Source organism: Triticum urartu, chromosome 5 (assembly GCF_003073215.2).
Source record: "Triticum urartu cultivar G1812 chromosome 5, Tu2.1, whole genome shotgun sequence".
In the NCBI taxonomy this organism is placed as follows: Eukaryota; Viridiplantae; Streptophyta; class Magnoliopsida; order Poales; family Poaceae; genus Triticum; species Triticum urartu.
This window is the reverse complement of record NC_053026.1, coordinates 563025730-563047686: the sequence shown is the minus strand read 5'-3', so window position 1 is coordinate 563047686 and position 21957 is coordinate 563025730. Positions and strand designations below refer to the sequence as shown.

General features: G+C 46.5%; 2 protein-coding genes across 2 annotated transcripts; both read left to right on the top strand.

The window, feature by feature from the left end:
- Positions 1 to 6507: 6507 nt before the first annotated feature.
- Positions 6508 to 10541, top strand: LOC125510756 (scarecrow-like protein 21). Its single transcript, XM_048676013.1, has 3 exons — positions 6508 to 6756; positions 8221 to 9926; positions 10030 to 10541. The coding sequence occupies exon 2, from the start codon at positions 8274 to 8276 to the stop codon at positions 9897 to 9899; it is 1626 nt and encodes a 541-aa protein (XP_048531970.1). The 5' UTR covers positions 6508 to 6756; positions 8221 to 8273; the 3' UTR covers positions 9900 to 9926; positions 10030 to 10541.
- Positions 10542 to 12186: 1645 nt separating this feature from the next.
- On the top strand, positions 12187 to 14024 carry LOC125510757 (disease resistance protein RGA2-like). Its single transcript, XM_048676014.1, has one exon. It carries the CDS (start codon positions 12355 to 12357, stop codon positions 13852 to 13854), a length of 1500 nt encoding a protein of 499 aa, XP_048531971.1. The 5' UTR covers positions 12187 to 12354; the 3' UTR covers positions 13855 to 14024.
- The last annotated feature ends 7933 nt before the right edge of the window (positions 14025 to 21957 follow it).

The following is a 21957-nucleotide window of genomic DNA, read 5'->3' as shown; positions in this document are numbered from 1 at the left end:
GGATTATGCTATGCGATGCTACTTGGAGGACTTCAGTCTACTCTCTTCTACATGCTGCAAGACGGAGACTGCCAGAAGCGTAGTCTTCGACAGGATTAGCTATCCCCCTTTTATTCTGGCATTCTGCAGTTCAGTCCACCGATATGGCCCTTTACACATATACCCATGCATATGTAGTGTAGCTCCTTGCTTGCGAGTACTTTGGATGAGTACTCACGGTTGCTTTTCTCCCCCTTTTCCCCCTTTCCTATACCCGTTTGCTGCGACCAGACGTTGGAGTCCAGGAGCCAGACGCCACTGTCGATGACGACTACTACTACTCGGGAGGTGCCTACTACTACGTGCAGCCCGCTGACGACGACCAGGAGTAGTTTAGGAGGATCCCAGGTAGGAGGCATGCGCCTCTTTCGATCTGTATCCCAATTTGTGCTAGCCTTCTTAAGGCAGACTTGTTTACTTATGTCTGTACTCAGATATTGTTGCTTCCGCTGACTCGTCTATGATCGAGCTCTTGTATTCGAGCCCTCGAGGCCCCTGGCTTGTAATATGATGCTTGTATGACTTATTTTATTGTTAGAGTTGTGTTGTGATATCTTCCCGTGAGTCCCTGATCTTGATCGTACATGTTTGCGTGTATGATTAGTGTACGATTGAATCGGGGGCGTCACAGTCGGTGGACTCCTTCACCTTGCAAACATCTCCACACCAACATGGCGGAATCTTCACATCTTTCTCTTTCACCTTGTCCAAAGATGCGTCCTTCCACTTGTGTGGCATGTCTTCTTGGTGAGCACATAGTGGCCTCGTCATGGAACCGGATGAAGCCATGCCTACAACAAATAAAGATGTTAAGTCAAATATGAACACATTGACATGTAAAGAGGCAAATATATCAACACATGCATGAACATATTAAAAGTAGTACCATTCACATTATTTCAACCATCCAGATTGAGCAACACGTCGATAGGCCTTCCCCTATCAACCCGACGTGTCCTAGATCCAGCGGATCCACGACCACGGCCCCCTCCAAGGCTAGTCCTTCCTCCACGGCCACGGCCACCTCCAAGGCTAGTCCTTCCTCCACGACTACGACCCCCTCCAAGGCTAGCCCTCCGTCCATGTGTTTGACTAGTGCCCGTGTTGGTTCTTGGTTTCTTGCATGTCCTAACATTGTGTCATGTGTCGTTGCATTCTCCACAATTTTTGTTCTCCGGTGGCTCCATGAAATGACCACTACCAAATTGCTTCATTCCGGCGTATCCAGCTAGATCATCCATGTCACTCCGGAATCTCTTCTTTCTTCTTCTTCCCCTCATAGGCACCATGAGTGCGGGATCTGGCACAATGTCTGGCCCAACATACCTAGGCCACTGTGAGGCATCAAGGAAAGGATTGAACCGAGGCGCCCATGTCAACCTTGTTCGTTCCAATGTGAACTCGTGCAACCGCACCGTTGTGCCATCGGATACGCGCATGTTTCTCGCCCGTGTTGCGGTCATCAAATGCGAGCAAGGCCAATGATACTTGTGTGGCCTCTCACACTGGCACCAACGGTTTTTGAGGTGCACCTCGTAAGCAACTCCACCATAAGACCTACCATCCCTTGTTGTCCCACCCGGCTCATCGATTTGATAAATCATTTCTTTTTCATTATACGTGACCACTTGTTGTTTGGCAGACTTGCGCACTTGATGGAACAACCAATCCTGAACCTTGAATGGATAGTCCATCTTTTCGCCAGTTCACTTGGCCGTGCTTTCAGAATGCTTTAGGAAATACTCGTTGAGCTTGATGAAAGTGTACTTAAGTATTGCGGTCACCGGCAAGGAACAGACACCCTTCAACACATTGTTGAAACATTCCACCATGTTGTTTGTCATGTCCCCATATCGCATACCTCCTTCATCGTAAGCGTGTGACCACTTTTCTTTATCCGGCTCGTGCCTAAGCAAGAATTCTTTCCCCCCTTTGTTCTTCTCCAAAGCCTTGAGGAGTTTATCATATCGGCTTTTGAATGTGTCGGTGTTGAATGCAACACAAACAAGGGTAAGGTCTTTGCAAAACTCCTTGCTCTTGCATGCCCGGTAAAAGTTTGCAACAAAGTGTCTCATGCACCAATAGTATTGAAGCTTTGGAAGATCGGGAATATCAATGTCTATTGCTTTGAGAATCCCATGATGGCGATCTGATATAATGCATACCTCTCGCTTGCCTATCACCTTGGTTCTCACATGCCCCATGAACCACTCCTAATTATCATCGTGCTCCGAAGGCACCAATGCAAATGCCACCGGCAACACGTTATCATTTGAAGAGTGGGCCATCGCCACCATCAATGTGCCCTTGTATTTGCCGGTCAAGAATGTACCATCTATAGACAAGACCGGGCGACAATACGTGAATGCCTCAATGCATTGTCCAAACCTCCAGAAGGCACGACGAAACACTCCTCAATTGACTCCACCCGATGGTGCATTCTCGGGTTTCGATGAGCAATGGTTGCCAACATCTTGGGAAGAATTTTATATGCGGCCTCATAATCACCATGCAACATCCTAATAGCGTTTTCCTTCGCCATCCATGCCTTCCCATACTTGACCGGGAATCCGAAAATTTCCTCAATCGAAGACATGAGAAACTTGACCTTCACGGTTGAATCATGTGCTATTTGATGCAACAATTTGTATCCTAGATACTCAGAAGTGAGTTGACGGTGTCCTTTGCTTCGGTCGGCCTTGTCCTGGGCACGCACGTGTGAGTGCCAACATGACTCTTCAACACCCATTACCCGGTTTCCTTGATTTTTCTACCGCGGACCATCCATTTGCAACCTTCTTAGTCACATTTGACTGTGTACCGAAGTTTTTGATTTGAATGACCAACAACAAACGGCCTATGGTTCCTAATGGCATAGTCACACAACCATATCTTGAACTCTACCAAAGAACCAAACTTGATGCCTGATACGTCTCCAACGTATCTATAATTTTTGATTGCTCCATGCTATATTATCTACTATTTTGGATGTTTATGGGCTTTATTATACACTTCTATATCATTTTTGGGACTAACCTATTAACCCAGAGCCCAGTGCCAGTTTCTGTTTTTACCTTGTTTTAGGGTTTCGAAGAAAAGGAAAACCAAACGGAGTCCAATTGACCTGAAACTTCACGGAACCCATTTTTGGAAGGACAGAAGCCCAGAAGACTTGAAGTGCACGTAAGGGAGGCTTCGAGGAGGCCACGAGGTAGGGGGCGCGCCCACCCCCTGGGCCCTCCACCCTCGTGGGCCCCTCGTGGCTCCCCTGACATACTTCTTCCGCCTATATATCTCCATATACCCTAAAAACATATGAGAGCACAATAGATCGGGAGTTCCGCCGCCAGAAGCCTTTGTAGCCACCGAAAGCCAATCTAGACCCGTTCCGGCACCCTGCCGGAGGGGGCAACCCCTCTCCGGTGGCCATCTTCATCATCCCGGTGCTCTCCATGACAAGGAGGGAGTAGTTCTCCCTCGGGGCTGAGGATATGTACCAGTAGCTATGTGTTTGATCTCTCTCTCTCTCTCTCATGTTCTTGATTTGGCACGATCTTCATGTATCACGAGCTTTGCTATTATAGTTGGATCTTATGTTTCTCCTCCCCCTCTACTCTCTTGTAATGGATTGAGTTTCCCCTTTGAATTTATCTTATCGGATTGAGTCTTTAAAGATTTGAGAACACTTGATGTATGTCTTGCCGTGCGTATCTGTGGTGACAATGGGATATCACGTGATTCACTTGATGTATGTTTTGGTGATCAACTTGCGGGTTCTACCCATGAACCTATGCATAGGGGTTGGCACACGTTTTCGTCGTGATTCTCTGGTAGAACTTTGGGGCACTCTTTGAGGTCCTATGTGTTGGTTGAATAGATGAATCTGAGATTGTGTGACGCATATCGTATAATCATACCCACGGATACTTGAGGTGACATTGGAGTATCTAGGTGACATTAGGGTTTTGGTTGATTTGTGTCTTAAGGTGTTATTCTAGTACGAACTCCAGGGCTGTTTGTGACACTTATAGGAATAGCCCAACGGATTGATTGGAAAGAATAACTTTGAGGTGGTTTCGTACCCTACCATAATCTGTGCGTTCGTTCTCCGCTATTAGTGACTTTGGAGTGACTCTTTGTTGCATGTTGAGGGATAGTTATGTGATCCATTTATGATATTATTGTCGAGGGAACTTACACTAGCGAAAGTATGAACCCTAGGCCTTGTTTCAACGCATTGCAATACCGTTTACGCTCACTTTTATCATTCGTTACCTTGCTGTTTTTATATTTTCAGATTACAAAAGCTATTATCTACTATCCATATACCACTTGTATCACCATCTCTTCACCGAACTAGTGCACCTATACAATTTACCATTGTATTGGGTGTGTTGGGGACACAAGAGACTCTTTGTTATTTGGTTGCAGGGTTGTTTGAGAGAGACCATATTCATCCTACGCCTCCTACGGATTGATAAACCTTAAGTCATCCACTTGAGGGAAATTTGCTACTGTCCTACAAACCTCTGCACTTGGAGGCCCAACAACGTCTACAAGAAGAAGGTTGAGTAGTAGACATCAATGCCTTTCTTCAAATGAGCATTCTCATCCTCATTTTCTGGTCGAGGATCACTGAATTTGGGGCACGGCGTTGGCTCAGACAACCAGAATCTCAGCCCACCGTCAACGACGGCATTGTCCGCAAGACTCACATCCCTAAACAACGGCGGTCCTCTCTCCTTGCCGGTCACCTTCTTGTAGATTTCATTTTCTTGCGCAGTCAACCCATCCTCATCCAATTCTTCCTCCGGACCCTCGTCATCCGAGTTATACCCACACATACAGTTATAAGGGAGGGTACGGTCCGTGTCTTGTTGCCGCACAATGACATCCAAGTTACCAATTGGATTGTAATGAATCTCTTCATTCTCCGAGTAAGCATCCTCTTGAGCAACAATAGCATCATCATCAACATGACCACTAGCATCTTCTTCAACATGAGGAATAGCATCTTCTTCAACATGAGGAATAGCATCATGACGGAGTACTATGGCGCTAGCATTGATATGATCTTCATTGGGTTGGCTACTTGGTGGTTGGCTAGAACAATTGGGGACATACACCTTGGTACTATCATCATGTATGGGGGAGGATGCATTGCGGTTGAGATCAATTTGCAAAGGAGGAGGAGGATCAACCTTTGTGGCAAAGATCTCAAGAGACTTGTCTTGTGATGCGTCTACTTTTTCCTTGTACACATTCCAATGCAATTGGGAGGTGATGGGCATACTCTTTAATTGGAACTTTACTCCCAATCCAACGTCATACCTCCCAATAAGCTTAACCACGACATTTGAGACATTCCAATGTAAAACGCTTCTCACTTTAACTACAAGATCATCAAAGCTTGGACTTGTGTCAAAAACCATAGCCTCTTCCCCTTCATCGTCATTTCCAAGCATAAATGTTGACTTGTCCAAATAATAAACATTTACGAGCTTATGCATCTAAGAAATTGGAAACAATATAATCAATCCATATATGTCCTCCAACCAACACAAATGGACAAATGAACTAAATTTTGTATAAATTGGACAAGTAACTACTATTCATACTAAAGTTAACCTAACCATTAACCCTAACCCTAACCATAACCCCTATAACCCTAACCCCCAACATAACCACCATAACCCTAATCCTAACCCTAACACCTAACATAACCATAACCCTAACCACAAATGCATCATAAATGCACACAACAACATCAACACCTAGGGTTTGCAATAAATTGACCAAATCAACACAAAACAAAGATCTCAACCAATCAAAAGGAGGGGGAATGGGGGAGGTACCTTGGGTGATGAAAATGCTCCGGATCCACCGATGAAATCTCAAGCAAGTGGAGTGCATCTAGGGGGGTTTGTGAGGGGGAGAGATGGGGGAAAGGAGCTGAGCACGAGGAAGAAGATGAGTGGGGAAGAAGAGTGGTGGTGGGGCCCACAAACAAGCCCCTTCCCACCTTATCCACCACACATGACCCTACCGCCAGAGGGTCTGGCAGTAGGCTTCAGTAACCTACCGCCGTACCCGATGGCGGTAGGCCCTTTTCCACGTCAGCGTCTGCCAACGGCCGTCAGTCGCCGTCAAAGGACCTACCGTCAGAGGGGGCGGCGATAGGACGTGCAAACCTACCGCCAGACCCCCTGACGATAGGCAAAAAGGTCAGATCCCGAAATATTTTTGAATGGGGTCAGATTCTAATTTTATTTGCAAAAAAGGTCAAAACATGAAATTTTGCCCCGCCCCGCACCCCAAATCGCTGCCGCTACTGTCCCCGGGTGGAAAATATCCGGTGCTACCGGCGGCCCCAGCACTGGCCCACCGCCGGTTCTGCCGGCTGGTAATGCTGCTGCCACTTTACTTATTCTAATCAACCAGAGTCCAGAGGCCTCGTCTCATTTTCTTCTTCCCCACCATCCATCCACCCGTCTCCATCACCCATTTCCCCTCCCCTCCTCCCCCTTCTCTCCCCGCCCGCTCTTCCTCCGTCAATCCCCCCTATCTCCTTCCTCCCTCTCTTGTACTACTCGGAGCACCTCCACCCCTGACCCTTACCCTGACCGCCCATCCATCCGTTTCTTGTTTCTTGCGCTGTCCGGTCAAGAATCTGAGATCCTGTCCGCCGCCGCCGCTTGTTTCTTGATGGCCGCATAGGTATGGCGGCCCTGCCCTGTCTTTCTTGCGCTTGTTTTGCTTGTGATGTGATTCATGTTGCTCAGCAGCCCTGCTACTTGTTTGGTTGCTCTTGAATTTTGTAAGTTCATGGCGTTTTGTGCTGTTGCTGCTAACCAATTTCATGAATTTGTCCTCGGTTTGCCCCTCAAAAAATGCCCCCACGCCGCACCTCGGAAGAATAAACTAGGTTTAGCTGTTTGCCTCTATTATCTCTAGTCACACTCGTGTATTATTTTCTTTGTATAAATAGAAGTCTATTTTATCTGCGGCTCAATACAACTAAATTCCCAGTGATAATAGTCTGTTTTATTGTTTTTAAGAGAAAGATCTGTAATTTAATTTATGCCCTGTTCTTGATATACCATTGCTTCTCTGCTCATCCACTTGCTTCAAGTCCTATGGGGCCTGGTCACCCTCAGGTTCATAATTCAATTTCTTTTTTCCAATTTGATAGGCTTCTTCTCGACGAAATTGGGAATGAAAGTATGCCTAGTTTCTTAAAAAAAATGCATCGATTGAATTCTCGCTGGTTGCTATTGGCTATGCTGTAGTAGATGAAAAGACAACTAAAGTGGGGATGCTTTTTTTTTCTTTCTTTCTGGAACACGGCTGCAACACATCGCTAAGGTAGCACCAGTGATACAACGACCAAACAAAACAAAACAAAAACGAATTACAACTAGGCGATTAAACATAATCTAAAAGGAAAGGAAGAAAAAAGAAAAAGCCTAAAAGCAAACTGGGAATAAAGTGGAGCCTAAATTGACCAGAGAATAATGCATTCGTGTCAGCCGTTCATTTTGCTACTTGGCTTCTGCACAGCCACTCAGCCAGCCAGAAGCAGGCTTATGCACAAGCCTGAAGCCACCAATGTTCGGTAGGGGACGGCGGGGTGTATACATGATTACATGGTGGAACTATGGCCTTGAATGTGAGCTGTTATTGATGTATTTCAAAATAGAATCTCAGTAATTGAATCATCTTGATCTGATTTTCTGAGGTTCAATAAAAGCTTTCCTTTATCTAATAACCTGTGTTCAGTCTGTTTGATTCGCAATTGTCTTATCAAAATATTGGTAGCTAAACAAGGAGTGGCAAGAAAGCATATGGTGAAATTGCTTCTTCTTACTTCTTACCGTGAAATGATTAGAAACATCAACTTCAAATTGATGTGGCTTGACACTGTTTGGTCAACAATTAAATTTATATGAGTTTGTTGAAATGATGTTTGTCTACTTGAACATATGGTCTTCATTGCATTTGCTCTATACTTTCTGAAATATAATTTGGTTCAAAACCATATGCCCATGTAAAATTGATGTGAGTTCAGGTGTTAACTTCAAAATTGATTCAGGATGCGCTTATGCATTCCTTCCTTGGCTTCTGTGACTTTGATGGTGTGCAGTTGATGATAGCAACATACTAATTATACTTACTTTAAAGATGGCAGGATCAACTTCATTTTGAGCTTGTCCCACAAGGTTGCAATCACCAGTATGTCAGCTAAGGCTTCAGAACGTACGTATAGATGCTCAGATGATTCACAAATGGCGTACTACAACAACTCGGTGCCTTTAGCAGAAAATGGACGGTTCTATATGATGCAAAATCATCTGGATGTTCACTACACATCTTCAGGTGATGGGTCACAGAAAATTAGTTCCAATCCTCAAGTATTTGAAGCACAGTACTGCACACTCGAATCATCATCAGCAAATGGTGTTTATCCTACACAGAGTTCGACATCTTCTCATAGCATCTCCCCTATAAGTGGGAGCCCCCTGTCTCAGAATGATAGCCACTCATACCACACATATGATTCACCCCCAACTGCTTCATGTGTTACCGAGATACCGGATTTCCAGAGTAAACTAAAGGAGCTAGAAAATGCAATTCTTGGACCTGAATTGGACATAGCCTCTGACAGCCCCGAGAGCTTATTGCAAGCCAACCATCCTTTGAGACAAGATAACTGGAGACAGCTTTTGGGAATTGACACGGGAGACTTGAAGCAGGTGATCATAGCATGTGGTAAGGCTGTTGCTGCGAATGATATGTATGCGACAGAACTATTGATATCTGAGCTAGGTCAGCTGGTGTCTGTCTCTGGAGATCCAATGCAACGCCTAGGAGCATACATGTTGGAAGGGCTTGTGGCCAGGCTCTCTTTCTCTGGAAGTAAGCTGTATAAATCCTTGAAGTGCAAAGAACCTACAGGCTCTGAGCTCATGTCTTACATGCATCTCCTCTGTGAGATCTGCCCATTCTACAAGTTTGGTTACATGTCAGCCAATGGTGCCATAGCAGAAGCTATCAAAGGCGAGAACTTCATTCACATCATTGATTTCCAAATCGCACAGGGGAGCCAGTGGATAACTATCATTCAGGCTCTTGCAGCGAGGCCCGGGGGTCCACCATTCCTAAGAATCACTGGTATAGATGACTCAAACTCTGCTTATGCCCGAGGTGGTGGACTGGATATGGTTGGGACAAAATTGCATAGTGTCTCTGCTTCGTGTGGCCTGCCCTTTGAGTTCAATGCTGTTCGTGCTGCTAGCCATGAGGTTTATATTCAGCATCTGGACATAAGACCTGGGGAGGCTATTGTAGTGAATTTTGCCTATCAGCTGCACCATACTCCTGATGAAAGCGTGAGCGTGGAAAATCACCGGGACAGGATTGCAAGAATGATCAAGAGCCTGTCCCCTAGGGTGGTGACTCTTGTTGAGCAGGAGTCGAACACAAACACAAGTGCATTCTTGCCAAGGTACTTGGAGACTCTCGACTACTATACGGCAATGTTTGAGTCAATAGACGTTGCTCTCCCAAGGGATGACAAGAGACGGATTAGCACGGAGCAGCACTGTGTCGCAAGGGATATCGTCAATTTAATCGCGTGTGAGGGTGCTGAAAGGGTTGAGAGGCATGAGGTGTTTGGGAAATGGAAGGCTAGGTTTGCAATGGCTGGATTCAGGCCGTACCCGCTGAGTTCGGTGGTGAACAACACCATCAAAACACTGCTGGATAGCTACCACAGTTGCTACAGGCTTGAGGAGAGGGACGGAGTCCTTTACCTTGGTTGGAAGAGCAGAGTGTTGGTCGTGTCTTCTGCATGGTGCTGACATGTCCTGAGGAGAAGCTCATGTCATGTATGTGCGCTGTTTTTATTGCTGAAACTTAATTCTCGAGTGATTCGTGTTATGTTGATCCACGATATTTCTGTAGCCTGACTTGTCCTTTCCCCAATTTCAGATGGAACCTGAGCTTATAAGGGCTTCTGCTTGTCGGTTCAGTTGTCTGTCTGCTCACTGGCCATCTAATTCACTGGAACCTGAGCTTGAGTGATTTTCACTGGAACCTGAGCTTGAGTGATTTGTGCTTTCTCCAGTTTCAGATGGAACCTGAGCTTATGTAAGGGCTTTGCTGCTTGTCGGCACCAGGAGTTGCTGTGATAATACCGCGACAGCCGTAATGTAGAAGCAGGCGTAGTTATTAAATAAATAAATAAATATGTTTATAGCTAGGAATTTGGTGTGTTGTGGTTTGCTCCCGTTGTAGGATTGACATGCTTGTAATATACTGTGCTAATTAGAGGGTGTTTAGAGATGATTAAAAGCTATGCAGGCACAAGCGGCGCCTGTTACATGTGTCCTAACCGTCGTTGATTTGTGTAATGATCAGGCCTGGTAATGATGACGTGATGGTTTATTGTAACCTCTTGTGCTGCTTGCTGCCCTGAAATAATACTACAGTACTGAATATCATCGATCATCGCGTACTGATTCAGGAGAAAAGTCTAGGATCGTGGGACTCGCTTCATCCTTCATCGTGGCCTGGTGCTTTTGTTCGTGGAACGTTTGTCTGGTCATGTGTCTGTTGGTCTTGCTTTAGTCTTTTTATTACTGTCTTGTGAGACTGCTATGATACTGTTTGGGTAGTTTTGGTGGTATCAGGTTTTTCTCCTGTAATAGGTGCAGGTTTCCTGGACTCCCTCCGTCCTACAGTATAATATAAGAGCGTTTTTTGACACTAGTGTAGTCTGCACTCCCTCCGTCCCATAATAGAAGAGCGTTTTTGACACTAATGTAGTAGTTTTTTGTTTTTGCTGGTGCGCTGGTCTTTGAATGGTTGTAATACGCTGGATACTGCTATCTTTTTGTAAAGCGATTAATGGAAAGGGGGATGCCTGGGTGAAAAAAAAGGAAGGTGAATGATTATACCAGAAATATAATTGCCCATCCGCAAGAAGAGAAAAGAAATATAATTGCTGAGATGATCAGTGTGTTACTAACTATGACAGCAACAGGAGCTGCGAGGAGCATATACCCAGCTGTAGTAAGATGGTCTAAATTTTTTCTTCTTTCCCATTATGGTCTAAATTTTTAGAATAGCAAAATTATCTTCTAGAGCATGTAATAAGATGGCCGTACAAAAAAAATTGGCTTGCATTGGTTGCCGGAAACAGAGCATGCCTGAAGCAGCTCCCCTGTTTCCGCTAGCTGCGTCTGCATGCATGCTCTGTCTCGTCCCTGGTCCCAGAGTAAAGGGCATCTTACTATCTTAGGCATTGCATTCTGAATTTCTGATTCTTTCTCGCCACAACCATAACTGAATAATCTCCGTGCCTGAAAAACAAGCAACTTGTCGTCGTGAGTTCATCTGAAATAATGATGCCTGCACATCCTTACTGCCTCTTTGAAACAAATACTATATATTGTACTGTAGCTGTTACAGTGTAGTATGATAGTACAATGCACCTTCCACCAATACTATGTAGGCTTTGCAGTTTTGGACTTCACGTGGTTATTTTCCCTTATTCTTACTGGGTGCTTAATAGTTACTCCCTCTGTAAACAGATATAAGACGTTTTGATCACTATAAAGTATTTACAGAGGAATATTACGTAAAACAAAATCGTGAGTGACCATGGGTGCTAAATTTGTTAATGTTTTGGAGAGCTTAGCATCCGAGTAACCATTGGTATTGTTCAGGGAAATGCCCATGATGACCTGTGCTACGAGCCAGCATACTGTGACTACGATGTTCTTATTTTTTGCAGTAAGAGTATGCAGTGACAAGTTTTGAGGAAACCTTATTTGGTTGGTGAGCCATCTTATTATTTTTATATCCCATCAGTAGCTGTCTTTATTTTGTCAACTTTTTGCTCATCTGCACAAAATAAGAGAAACATCAAAATAGTCTGAAAGTGACACTCTTGTATTTGGTCCATTTGTGGAGTTTTTGTAATTGTTTTTGTTTTGAGGCAGTCCACTTGTGGAATTAGGAGACTTGTTGATATTTACAAACCACAAAATGGTTCTTCCAGCTGCATTCTTTAAAATGTATAAACAGAAGACTGAAATAAATACTTTTTGTGGTGTAGGAATATTCAACTGTTTGAACTGCATTAAGTCACTGATTATGCTTTGTTGAAAAAGTCATGCTTCTGGAAGACTGCAGCCTTTATTGACCGGCCCCTTCAAGTCACCTCTGGGATCGTGTTGCTGCTCTTAATCTGCAAATTATCTTCCATTTGGTCATTGCTCCCAGGGAGGTCTCATCTCAGCTCAGTTCAGCATGGAGGTTCTGATTTCAGCAGCTGCGGGCGATCTTGTCAGCAGGTTCATCTCTTTCCTGGCTCAAAGTTATGGCACCCACACATGCGAGGAGGAGGATCGTACAAGGCTGGAACGCATCTTGCTGAGGATGCACAGCGTTGTTGAAGAAGCAGAGGGGCGGCACATCACAAATCGAGGGATGCTCCGGCAGCTGAAGGCGCTCATCGAGGGTATGTATCTTGGGTACTACATGCTGGACAGGCTCAGGGTCCAGTCTCTTGGAGAAGAGAGCATCGAAGATGACGAGGTGAGTCATCGGAGCCAATCTTTTGCCGTTTCTACTTTTAATACCGCCAAGCGCCTTCGCTTTGCTGCTTCTATATCAAAGAACACACCAGTAGCATTTGGGACCGGGAGCACAACAAAGTTGAAAAGTGTTGTTGAAAGTTTGGAGGCTCATACTGCAGATATGAGAGAGTTTGTGATGCTCCTTGGCAGCTGCCCTCGCCTGTCTCGCCAGCCATATGATACGTATCTACACATGGATAAGTGCATGTTTGGTCGCCACATCGAGAAAGAGCAACTCCTCAACTTCTTACTATCCGGTGTTGATAGTCATGATGGAACAAATTTCAGCATCCTTCCGATCATCGGCCCGTGCAGAGTCGGAAAGAAAACTCTGGTGCAACATGCTTGCAGGGATGAGAGGGTGCGGGGTCGTTTCTCCGACATGTTTTTCTATAAAGGCGATGACCCGCATATTGGAGAATTTGCGGTCAACTGCAAGGCAGGCTCGGGGAAGTACTTATTTGTTGTTGATTTCAGTTGGGATGTGAATGCGGCAGCATGGGAAAACTTCCGATCATGTCTGCAGAAGATGCCAGGTGCTGGGAGTAAAATTGTAGTGATAGGCAGAACAGATCAAGTTGCTGAAATGGGAACTGCCCAACCCATCAGGATGAAGAGTTTGCCGCAAGAAGAATACTGGTACTTCTTCAAGGCACTTGCCTTTGGAAGCATGGATCCTGATGAGTACCCAAAACTGGCATCTCTGGGAATGCAGTTGGCTACTCAGCTAAACGGATCTTTTCTTGGTGCAAATATAATTGGTGGGGTATTAAGAGCTAATCCTGATACTAAATTTTGGTGCAGCATGTTACTGAGGATAAGAGAACTAGTTCGCAAGCATGGCTCCTTCGGCATACACCCTGTGGACCTTTTCGAGAGAAATATCCCTATCAACTTCACCAAGTTGTCCTATGTGGGGGCTAAGGTTCAAGGATGTTGGGCTTACGATTTGAGGGAGACTGGCCCGGAGCAAAGTGAGCTGCCAAAACTGACATGGCAACAACTGATAACCGGTGCTGAAATTCCTGATGATGAAGACAAGTTTGATGTGTTGGCATGGAGATCTCGGATCCCACCTTACCGCGACTACATAGTTACTTTTGAGAAACAGAAACCACGTCGTAAAGTCAGCAGGAGGAATCATCTTGCGCCAAGAAAAACATGGGAATAAATGCTAATCTGGCAAACACAAGTGCAAGGATGTATCCTTATCCTATAGGTCAATAAATAGGTCATTATTATACTCTTGTGTTTTACTTATAGCTGTATGTGCCCATGTTACTGTGGAGATGAGACAAGTCCATATTTTACCCCTTCCTCAGCCTTTTGCTGGAGTTCAAATGCAGCTCTCAACTCTAATACAATCTTGTATTGTGTGGCAGCCATGAAGTCGCATGAAGTCAATGCGACTTTATCGTCTTTTTCCTCCTTTATCCTTACTAAACGACCCATTGCGTCCTTGGCCCAAAAAAACAAATGTACTCCTTCTGTAAACTAATATAAAACGCTCTTATATTAGTTTACAGAGGGAGTAGTCGAGAAGTGAGGCTATCTACATGAAGTTTGGTACGAACACATAAATCCCACTCGACAACGTCAAATACATTCGATGAGATCATGGCGGACGTCACTCCTGACAAGAGTCAAGTCTAGCCATACTCCTGATAATAATTTGTTGAGCTCGCCGGAGCTGGAGGGGGAAGAGAAGGCTGAGGTTGCATATGAGACAGGAGGAAGCAACAGCGCAAGGCGTCAGGTAATGAATTATTCAGCTGTCTGATAATATATTCAGGACAGTGCCAACGATTTTTACAGACCCATCTGACATCCTACCCCGGTTCAGTTTCAGGCTCTTGATGCGCTTCCTGGGACTCTAGGATCAACAGCTCCAGTCGTATCTCCGTAGTGGCCATAAGTTTACGGGCCCGCACCATCTCGTTGTACACGCACATACAGGACCGCTTCAGAAGTTTTCCGTCGTAGAGTGATCCATCATTCCTCAACTTACAGAGCTCTTCTTCTGAGAATTCCTGAAAATAAACAACCATGGGCGTATTTACTGAAGGAAAAGAGCGAAGTACTTCTTTTCTTGAGTCCTGACAACTTAGTGAATGCGAAGTTTACATCAGGGAGATGCTAAGAACAATTTTACAAAATATTGTACTTGGTCTATGATTTACCAGTTCGGGATATGCTTCATCATCGTCGTGGTCATCATCGTCATCATCATCGTCATGAGGGAAGATTAAAATCTTCAAAGCTGTCGCAATTTTCATCACGCTCCATCCCTCACACTGAATGCCGGACACCTCTTGGAGGATCTCACCACATCTTTGCAAACATTCAGAATGCTTGGGCCCGCATACTAACTAGCAGTCATACAAGACGCACGCATACTCGATAATCTTGTCATTAACCTGGCAGGATACAAGGAGCATTGCATAATCATCTCTCTAGCAGAAAAATGTTTGCAAAAAGGAAAACATCTAGACGAATAACATTGCATCGAAAACTTCGGTCACTGCAGCGAACTATTGGAAAGTGAATGTCAAGGAGCTATAAAGCAGAGCATTTCATGCCAGACGTAGGGGGACATTAAGCGAAAGGTATTCTCACCATTTCCGGCGTGACATCGAATCCATGATGATTGAGGACAGTTTTCATCCCATAACTCATGGGAAGCCGGTCTTCTTTGCTCAGCTCACCATCTTCAAGAGGCACTAAACTCTTCATGAGATTTTTTATGCCCCACATGACCTCCAACACAGCTTCATTATACAGGCAGCGTATTTTCTGCCACGGTGAAAGTATTGCTCAAAATTGCTCCTGGACATAGTAAGCAAAGAAGAGAGCTAATTAATACTGACCAATTTTGCTTCGATGATTTCTTTGTGCTCAGGCTTTCCGACAGCTAGCAGCTGACCAGGGGCGTGCCATCTTTGGATCATCTCTGCAAGTTCTTTGCTGACACCAGTATGATTAAATACATTGGCCTTGTTCTCGAATCTCCTGAACTCTTGTAGCCAAATGACCTGATCAAGATATGAAAAGTAAATAATAATAATTATTCAAACTCTAAATCATGAGAGGAGGCCAATTCAGTAGTTATGTCTAAGAAGATATAGCCTTATCCAAGTCCTGGTTTTCGTGCAGCGTACGTAAATGAAAATAACTTCATGAGCTAAGATAATGTCTTTCAAAATGCATGGACACTAGTGGTCTTTTTTGGTAGTCTCAGGGCTAAACCATATTATATCTAGCTAGCAGTTACTACTAGCTAAAAATTGATGCACAGCAATACACTCCTTACGTTCCAACCTGTACCAGGTGATTATTCATAAATCGCTTTGCTCACACAATGTTGAACTTTCAGGGAAAAAAAGGTTTTTTTTTTGGCATGCCTGCAACAGCGTCAACTATATGCTCTGCCAACAGAATACAAAGAAAAAAAACAACTAATGACCTCAATATACAAGAATACAGAGTACAAAAAAAATGGGAAAATGATAATTATTTTGATGCAAAGGAAAGAAATGTGTACAGACTTTGTGCGGCATGTAGTCCTTGACAAAGTTGGCCCAGATTTTCTGCAGGAAAATCCAGAAGGTTAGGTGAATGACAAGGCAAGATCAGCTGGCAAGCAAGTATGCGGCGGCCTCATACCCGGCAGGCGTCCTAGTTGAGGAGTGCGCCGGATTGGTAGGTGGCCCATACCCGGCAGGCATCCTGATTGGGACCTCAGGTCTTAGATGTTTAGTTTTGGCTGCGAGGTCTGTTTAGTATTAGGCCCAGACTATCAGCATCCCTTCATCAACTGGATAGGAGTAGCGACAGATGTTGCCAGACAGGGGCTTTAGTCTTACTGTTATATGACTTTGTAAGGTCTTGTGTGAATAGTTAATAAAGTGACTGCATGCATCGTCCAGATGCAGAGGTCGGGGATCTTCCTCCTTTTCTAAAAAAAGCTGGCAAGCAAGTAAATGAGCAGAAGGAAGAACATACTACCTCCTCGGCTTTTTGCTAGTAGAGTTGGACACCATCATACACGAATACGGCGAAGCCAGAGGGTGTCTCAAACAGCAGTAAGATGGCCCCACTGTGACCCAACTTGTCAACTGCACGCAAGTGAAGCAAGCAAACTCAGGCAGTGAGGGAGGGTTACCAGGGAAAAACTAATAACCGCCCGTTCATTCAGATATATAATCGGGCGTGGAGTCGATCAGTTAGGTCAGAGGCTCACTGATACGGGCGATCTTCGACTTGGGAGGAGGAGAGGGATGCCCTTACGCTTCCTGCCTTTCTGCCCCATTGACGTCGATCGTGGTGGACGTCGGGATCCACAGATTGCCAGAGATTTGCGGCGGCCGGGGTCGATTATTTCTAGAGGGTGGCTGTGTCGTGCACTTCACTCGAGCTTCATGTAAATCTGGGAATAGTAATTTTTTTCGAATCTTAGTTTTTGGTCTCTTTGGTTTTTGATTTGGTCTATGTATATGAAGGTCTGGTCTCTATATTGGATTGAGAGATGGAAAGCCAGTTTGGTTCGGTTTGGGTTTGGGTTGTGCCCAAGAACTGACCAGGTAGGTTTGAGTTGGGATAGGATTTCTCGGTCCAAAACGAGTGCAAAGTACTTATATGGTATGAGGCTGAAAATCGATAGATTAGTCTGAGCCGCCGCTGCCCAGACGTGCTAGGGTTAGGGGCCATCGTGCCGCGGTAGTGGCCTTCCCCTTCCTCTTCCAACCGGGCTCACACCCCTTTCCATTAACTTTGCAATGAACGGAAATACATCAGTCTGTTTGAGTACTGTCGAAAATATCATCCACTAGCCAAGCCAAAGCTAAATGAGACAGACTAGAAGCAAAAAGGAGACTGAAAGGGGGGAGCGAGTTGACGCATCGCCAGAAAAACCACTGTTAACGACCCTAAAACGGATCACCCACCATGGGGCGAAAATATGACAACACTAAACCACTGCCCAACAACATCCCGGGGGAAGACTATAGGAAACTGGAACAACCAGAGAAGACCATAAGAACAACAGACTCCAGCGGGCATCAAACCCCAGTGGCCTTCCCCTTCCTCTTAACCACTAGAGATTATCATTGGTTCCTTCTGGCTTCTGCTGTAGCTGTTCTTCCCCCAATCCCTTTTCAGTTTTCTCTTTCACCCTCCCGCCCGCGGGAGTGGCCATCTTTGGCGCCGACGACGAAGACCAACATCCCGAGCCTCTCTGTGCATGAACGTGGCAGTATGTCCACATGTGCAACATGAACAACTGAACAGGGCCCCCAGCATCGGAGGGCCCCCAATTTTTTTGTTAATCAAGGTATTAATTGAAGCATTAATGCTAGAGTAAATAACTGTTGGAAGTACTTTACGCCAAGCAACCCTATGTATCTATCTCCAATCACAATCCATCAATCTAGTATGTGACGTCGTTAGGTCTTTTGAACTTGTGCTTCCAGCTGGTGTAATTTCTTATGAAAAATTACAGTGTTGACAAAAAAAAATGATTGTAGAGCCTAATTTTAATTTGCACAGGGTCTCTCATTTCCCTGGTATGGCCCTGTTTATAACGACTGCCAGAGTGCGCAATATGCAACCCTGTAGCAACCAGCAGCTACGCAGGCACCTACGCATGACTTTGTCTACGGTTTGAATCTGTGTGTTCGATCCAACGGCGACGGGCACGTGTGGGGGGGGGGGGGGGGGGGGGGGGGGGGGGGTACGGCGGAGCGAGAGTTGTGGGAGACACCGCCAAGTTGCAAACGCCGGTCGCCGGTGCTGGAGCCGATGTTGTGGAGGACGCCGGGGACGACATGGGTCGTGTTGCAACAAGGTTTACAACATGGGTTGTGTTGTCATGAGAGATGGACGGAGAAGAGAGGCGAACGGCTGATGACCCGATCAATCTTTACCAAAGATGAGCCAGCAAAACACGTAGTACGAGCCTCAACAGCGTCCGATTATGGATCATGCATAAATCGGCCACCAGTCGCCGTGCACAAAATAGTTTCGTTTTCCCAAAACCTCGTGCTGATTACACACGCGTGTATGGCATCGTCTGAGTGCGTGTTTTCTCGGTAGTGGACAAACAGGGAGAAAATACTGCTCAGCTCTACCGAAAATATCATCAAACCCGATGAGAAGCATGAACTGAGATTGTAGAGACGTCCCGCCACGCAAATCATCCGAGGCGGGTTCATCCGGTAATCGCTAGCTAGCTGGCGCCACGTCAGCGTCGGAATTGCCTGGCCTGCATGGATGCGTGTCCCCATCCGGCCAGTCCAACAACTCAAACTCCATTCGGCCGGTGGAGCTGGCTGCTTGGCAGACTTGCCGTCGCGCAGGAAGGAGCCGTCCGTCCACGTCGAACCGCGGCAGCCAGTGAGATCTTGACAAGTCAGCGTCGACGGCAACCTCCGTCCCGGAGCCAGCCACCTGGTGGCAGTTCCGTAGCCGACTTCTACGTGTGGCCCGGCGGCGCTGTGCGTCCACGCGGGCCGGGGGGCACGTCGACGGCCGGCTTCACGCGGTGGCTCCCCACAAATCCATCGGATCTTCCTCGCCACCAAACTGGCTGTGTTTTGCACTGCCCACGCGCACATGACGTGCGTCCACGCACGATGCAGTATACGTACGGGGGTGAGGTATCTTGGTGAGACGTACTTTGAACCGAGTGTCATGTACTTCCTCTATAGCATATTCAACTTGTTCCATTCCATGAATAAATGCAAACCATATAAGCATCACTTCTTGATTCTACTCCAGATCAGACCATTCGCTAGAAAATAAGAAGTTAGAGCAACTCCAACGGGAAGACCCAGACGGACGCGGATTTTGTCCGCTTTTTGTCCGTTTGGGTCGGCCAAACAGACATCCGTGTCCGCTTTTGTATTTGGGTCAGCTGATGTGCCCAACGGGGGTGCGGATCCATTTTGGACATGTACGTTGTATTTGGGCGCCGCGCTCGCCGTGCTCGTCGCCATGCCCGTCGCCCCGCCCGCATCCTGCCTTGCCCGTATCCGCCGCCCGCGCGCCCCGCGCTGACTTGCTACCACGCCGCGCCTGCGCCTACGTCCTGCTGCGCGCGCCGCCGCGCCCGCGTCCTACCTCATCCGCGTCCAACCGCCTGCACGCCCGCTTCCGTGTCCTGCCGCGCCCGTCGCCGTGCCCGCAAGCTCGCCGTACCCGCGGTTTGGATGTGCGCGGGGGGGTCCCGGAGCTGCACCACGGCCACCACGCGGCGCGAGTGCGGCGGTGCATGGCGAGCGGGGCTACCGGGGCGCGTGCGGCGGCGCAGGACGAGCGCGGTGGCGGGGGGCGCGTGCGGCGGCAGCGCAGGGCGAGCAGCGGTGCGGGGCGCGTGCGGCGGCGGGGGGCGCGTGCGACGGCGACGCTTTGGGCCATTTTCCCTCCTGGGGGCGTAGTCATGAAGCTTAGGTGTTTAGACCATGTACTTGGTTCGATGATTGCTTTATATATAAAGGGGGTGAAAGCTTGTTCCGAGAAATATGTCACATCTTTGGCTGATGGGCGTCAGCTCACAATGAAAGTACACTAGGTGCCTCCGCCATGGTTTCGTTGACAAGCTCCATAATTTTTTCCCGAATGTGCAAAGATTGAGTATCACTACATTGATAGGAAAGTAAGGGTGTGTTTGGTTCAGGTCATGGGGTGAAATGTAACGGGTCCATTACGTTCCTAGGCCTGATTCCTGTGTTCGGTAGCAGCGAAGAATTGGAACCTATCCATTCCCTCAAACGGAATATTCGCGTGAGATGCGGAACACACTCGTACCTCCGATTTGGAGGAACCACGCGGAACGCCTCGCATCTCCTGCCTCCCCCACGACTCCCTCGTCTCCGAACCCAATCCCAGCGCCACCACTCCCTGTCGTTCTGCGCCCTTTCTTATCCCCTTCTCCGGCGCCGCGTCTCCTCGTCTCTCACTCTCCGGCAACGCCTCTCTCTATCGCCTACCAGAGCTCCGCCGGCCTCCGGCCTCCTTGCCCAAGCTCCGCGCCGGATCGCTGCGGTTCTCCGCTAGCTGAAGCTGGAATACAACGAGCGGCTGCACCTCGCAAGCCCCTCGGTGGCGAATTTCTGGCGCTGGCCGGCGATTGGGCAAGTAGCTGCAAGCGGCGACGACAATGATTGATTTCATTCGTAGCTATCACAACAAGATTTGGAACCGTTTAGGGGTGGATGCCTTGTATTATCCCTAATCACAACACCTTGGTACCTTTTCCTAATCACGACAAGCTTGATTTTCAATATGTAGATGGATGACTTGTATTTTGACAGTTTTTGGACATGTAGGTACTTGTATTTTTTACAGATTTTTGACATGTAGATATTTGTATTTTGACAGATTCTTAACATGTGTATGACGGAATAACTAGCATTTATTTGACAATTTTTTATTACATGTATCCTGTTTGTACTTGATGCCAAAGTCAATAATTTGAGTGGTGCAATCAACAAATTCATTCCATTCCATCTCAGAAACTAAACACCGAAATGTAACCATTCCATTCCTGTGAATTGCCCCTATCAAACACAAGGACGGAGCCAACCTATTCCAATGGAATGAAACCATGACATTCCATTCCACTTCGTTCTCGAACCAAACACACCCTAAGAGTTGGGTGTACATGGTACAGACGTACGGTCATCGCTTACACGTGCTCATTGACGATGGCACAAAGGTGAATGACCGGAGCAGAGACATGGGATGCTCTGCCCACCATAACAAAAGCCTATCTCTCGGGCAACAAACTATCTCACCTGAAGGCCCCTGCCTTGGCCCATCGGCATGCGTCGTCTTGGATTTGTTGCACCAGGCACGAGATGGAGGGGTGTTAGCCTGTCAAAGATGCACCCATTTCTGGTGCTTCCAAAGCCACCAAGCCAAACTCTCCATCATGCCTCTTTTGTCCAACTTAACTCTCTCGGCTAACCCCTACGTCTTCACTACTACCACTGTAGTATGGCGAGATATGGCTACAAAACTATTAAATAGGGGATTACAGTCTTTTTACATAAAAATGAGAACTCTAAGTGGCCTATCTTGCGTGCAAGTTATCCCGTATGTGTGACATAATGTGAGCCGCTCATTGGCCATAAACACATGCATTTCTAAAATATTGATGCATATTTGAAGCCACAAATCATCAAGGGTGCAATACACCCAGGTTTAGCTACAAGTTTTTCGAGAAACAAAATACAAAAGAAAAGTGCTATCACGGAGTTGATAATCTTACACGAGT

Coding starts and splice junctions, on each gene's coding strand:
- LOC125510756 (XM_048676013.1), top strand. CDS start 8,274: ATGTCAGCTAAGGCTTCAGAACGTACGTATAGATGCTCAGATGATTCA.
- LOC125510757 (XM_048676014.1), top strand. CDS start 12,355: ATGGAGGTTCTGATTTCAGCAGCTGCGGGCGATCTTGTCAGCAGGTTC.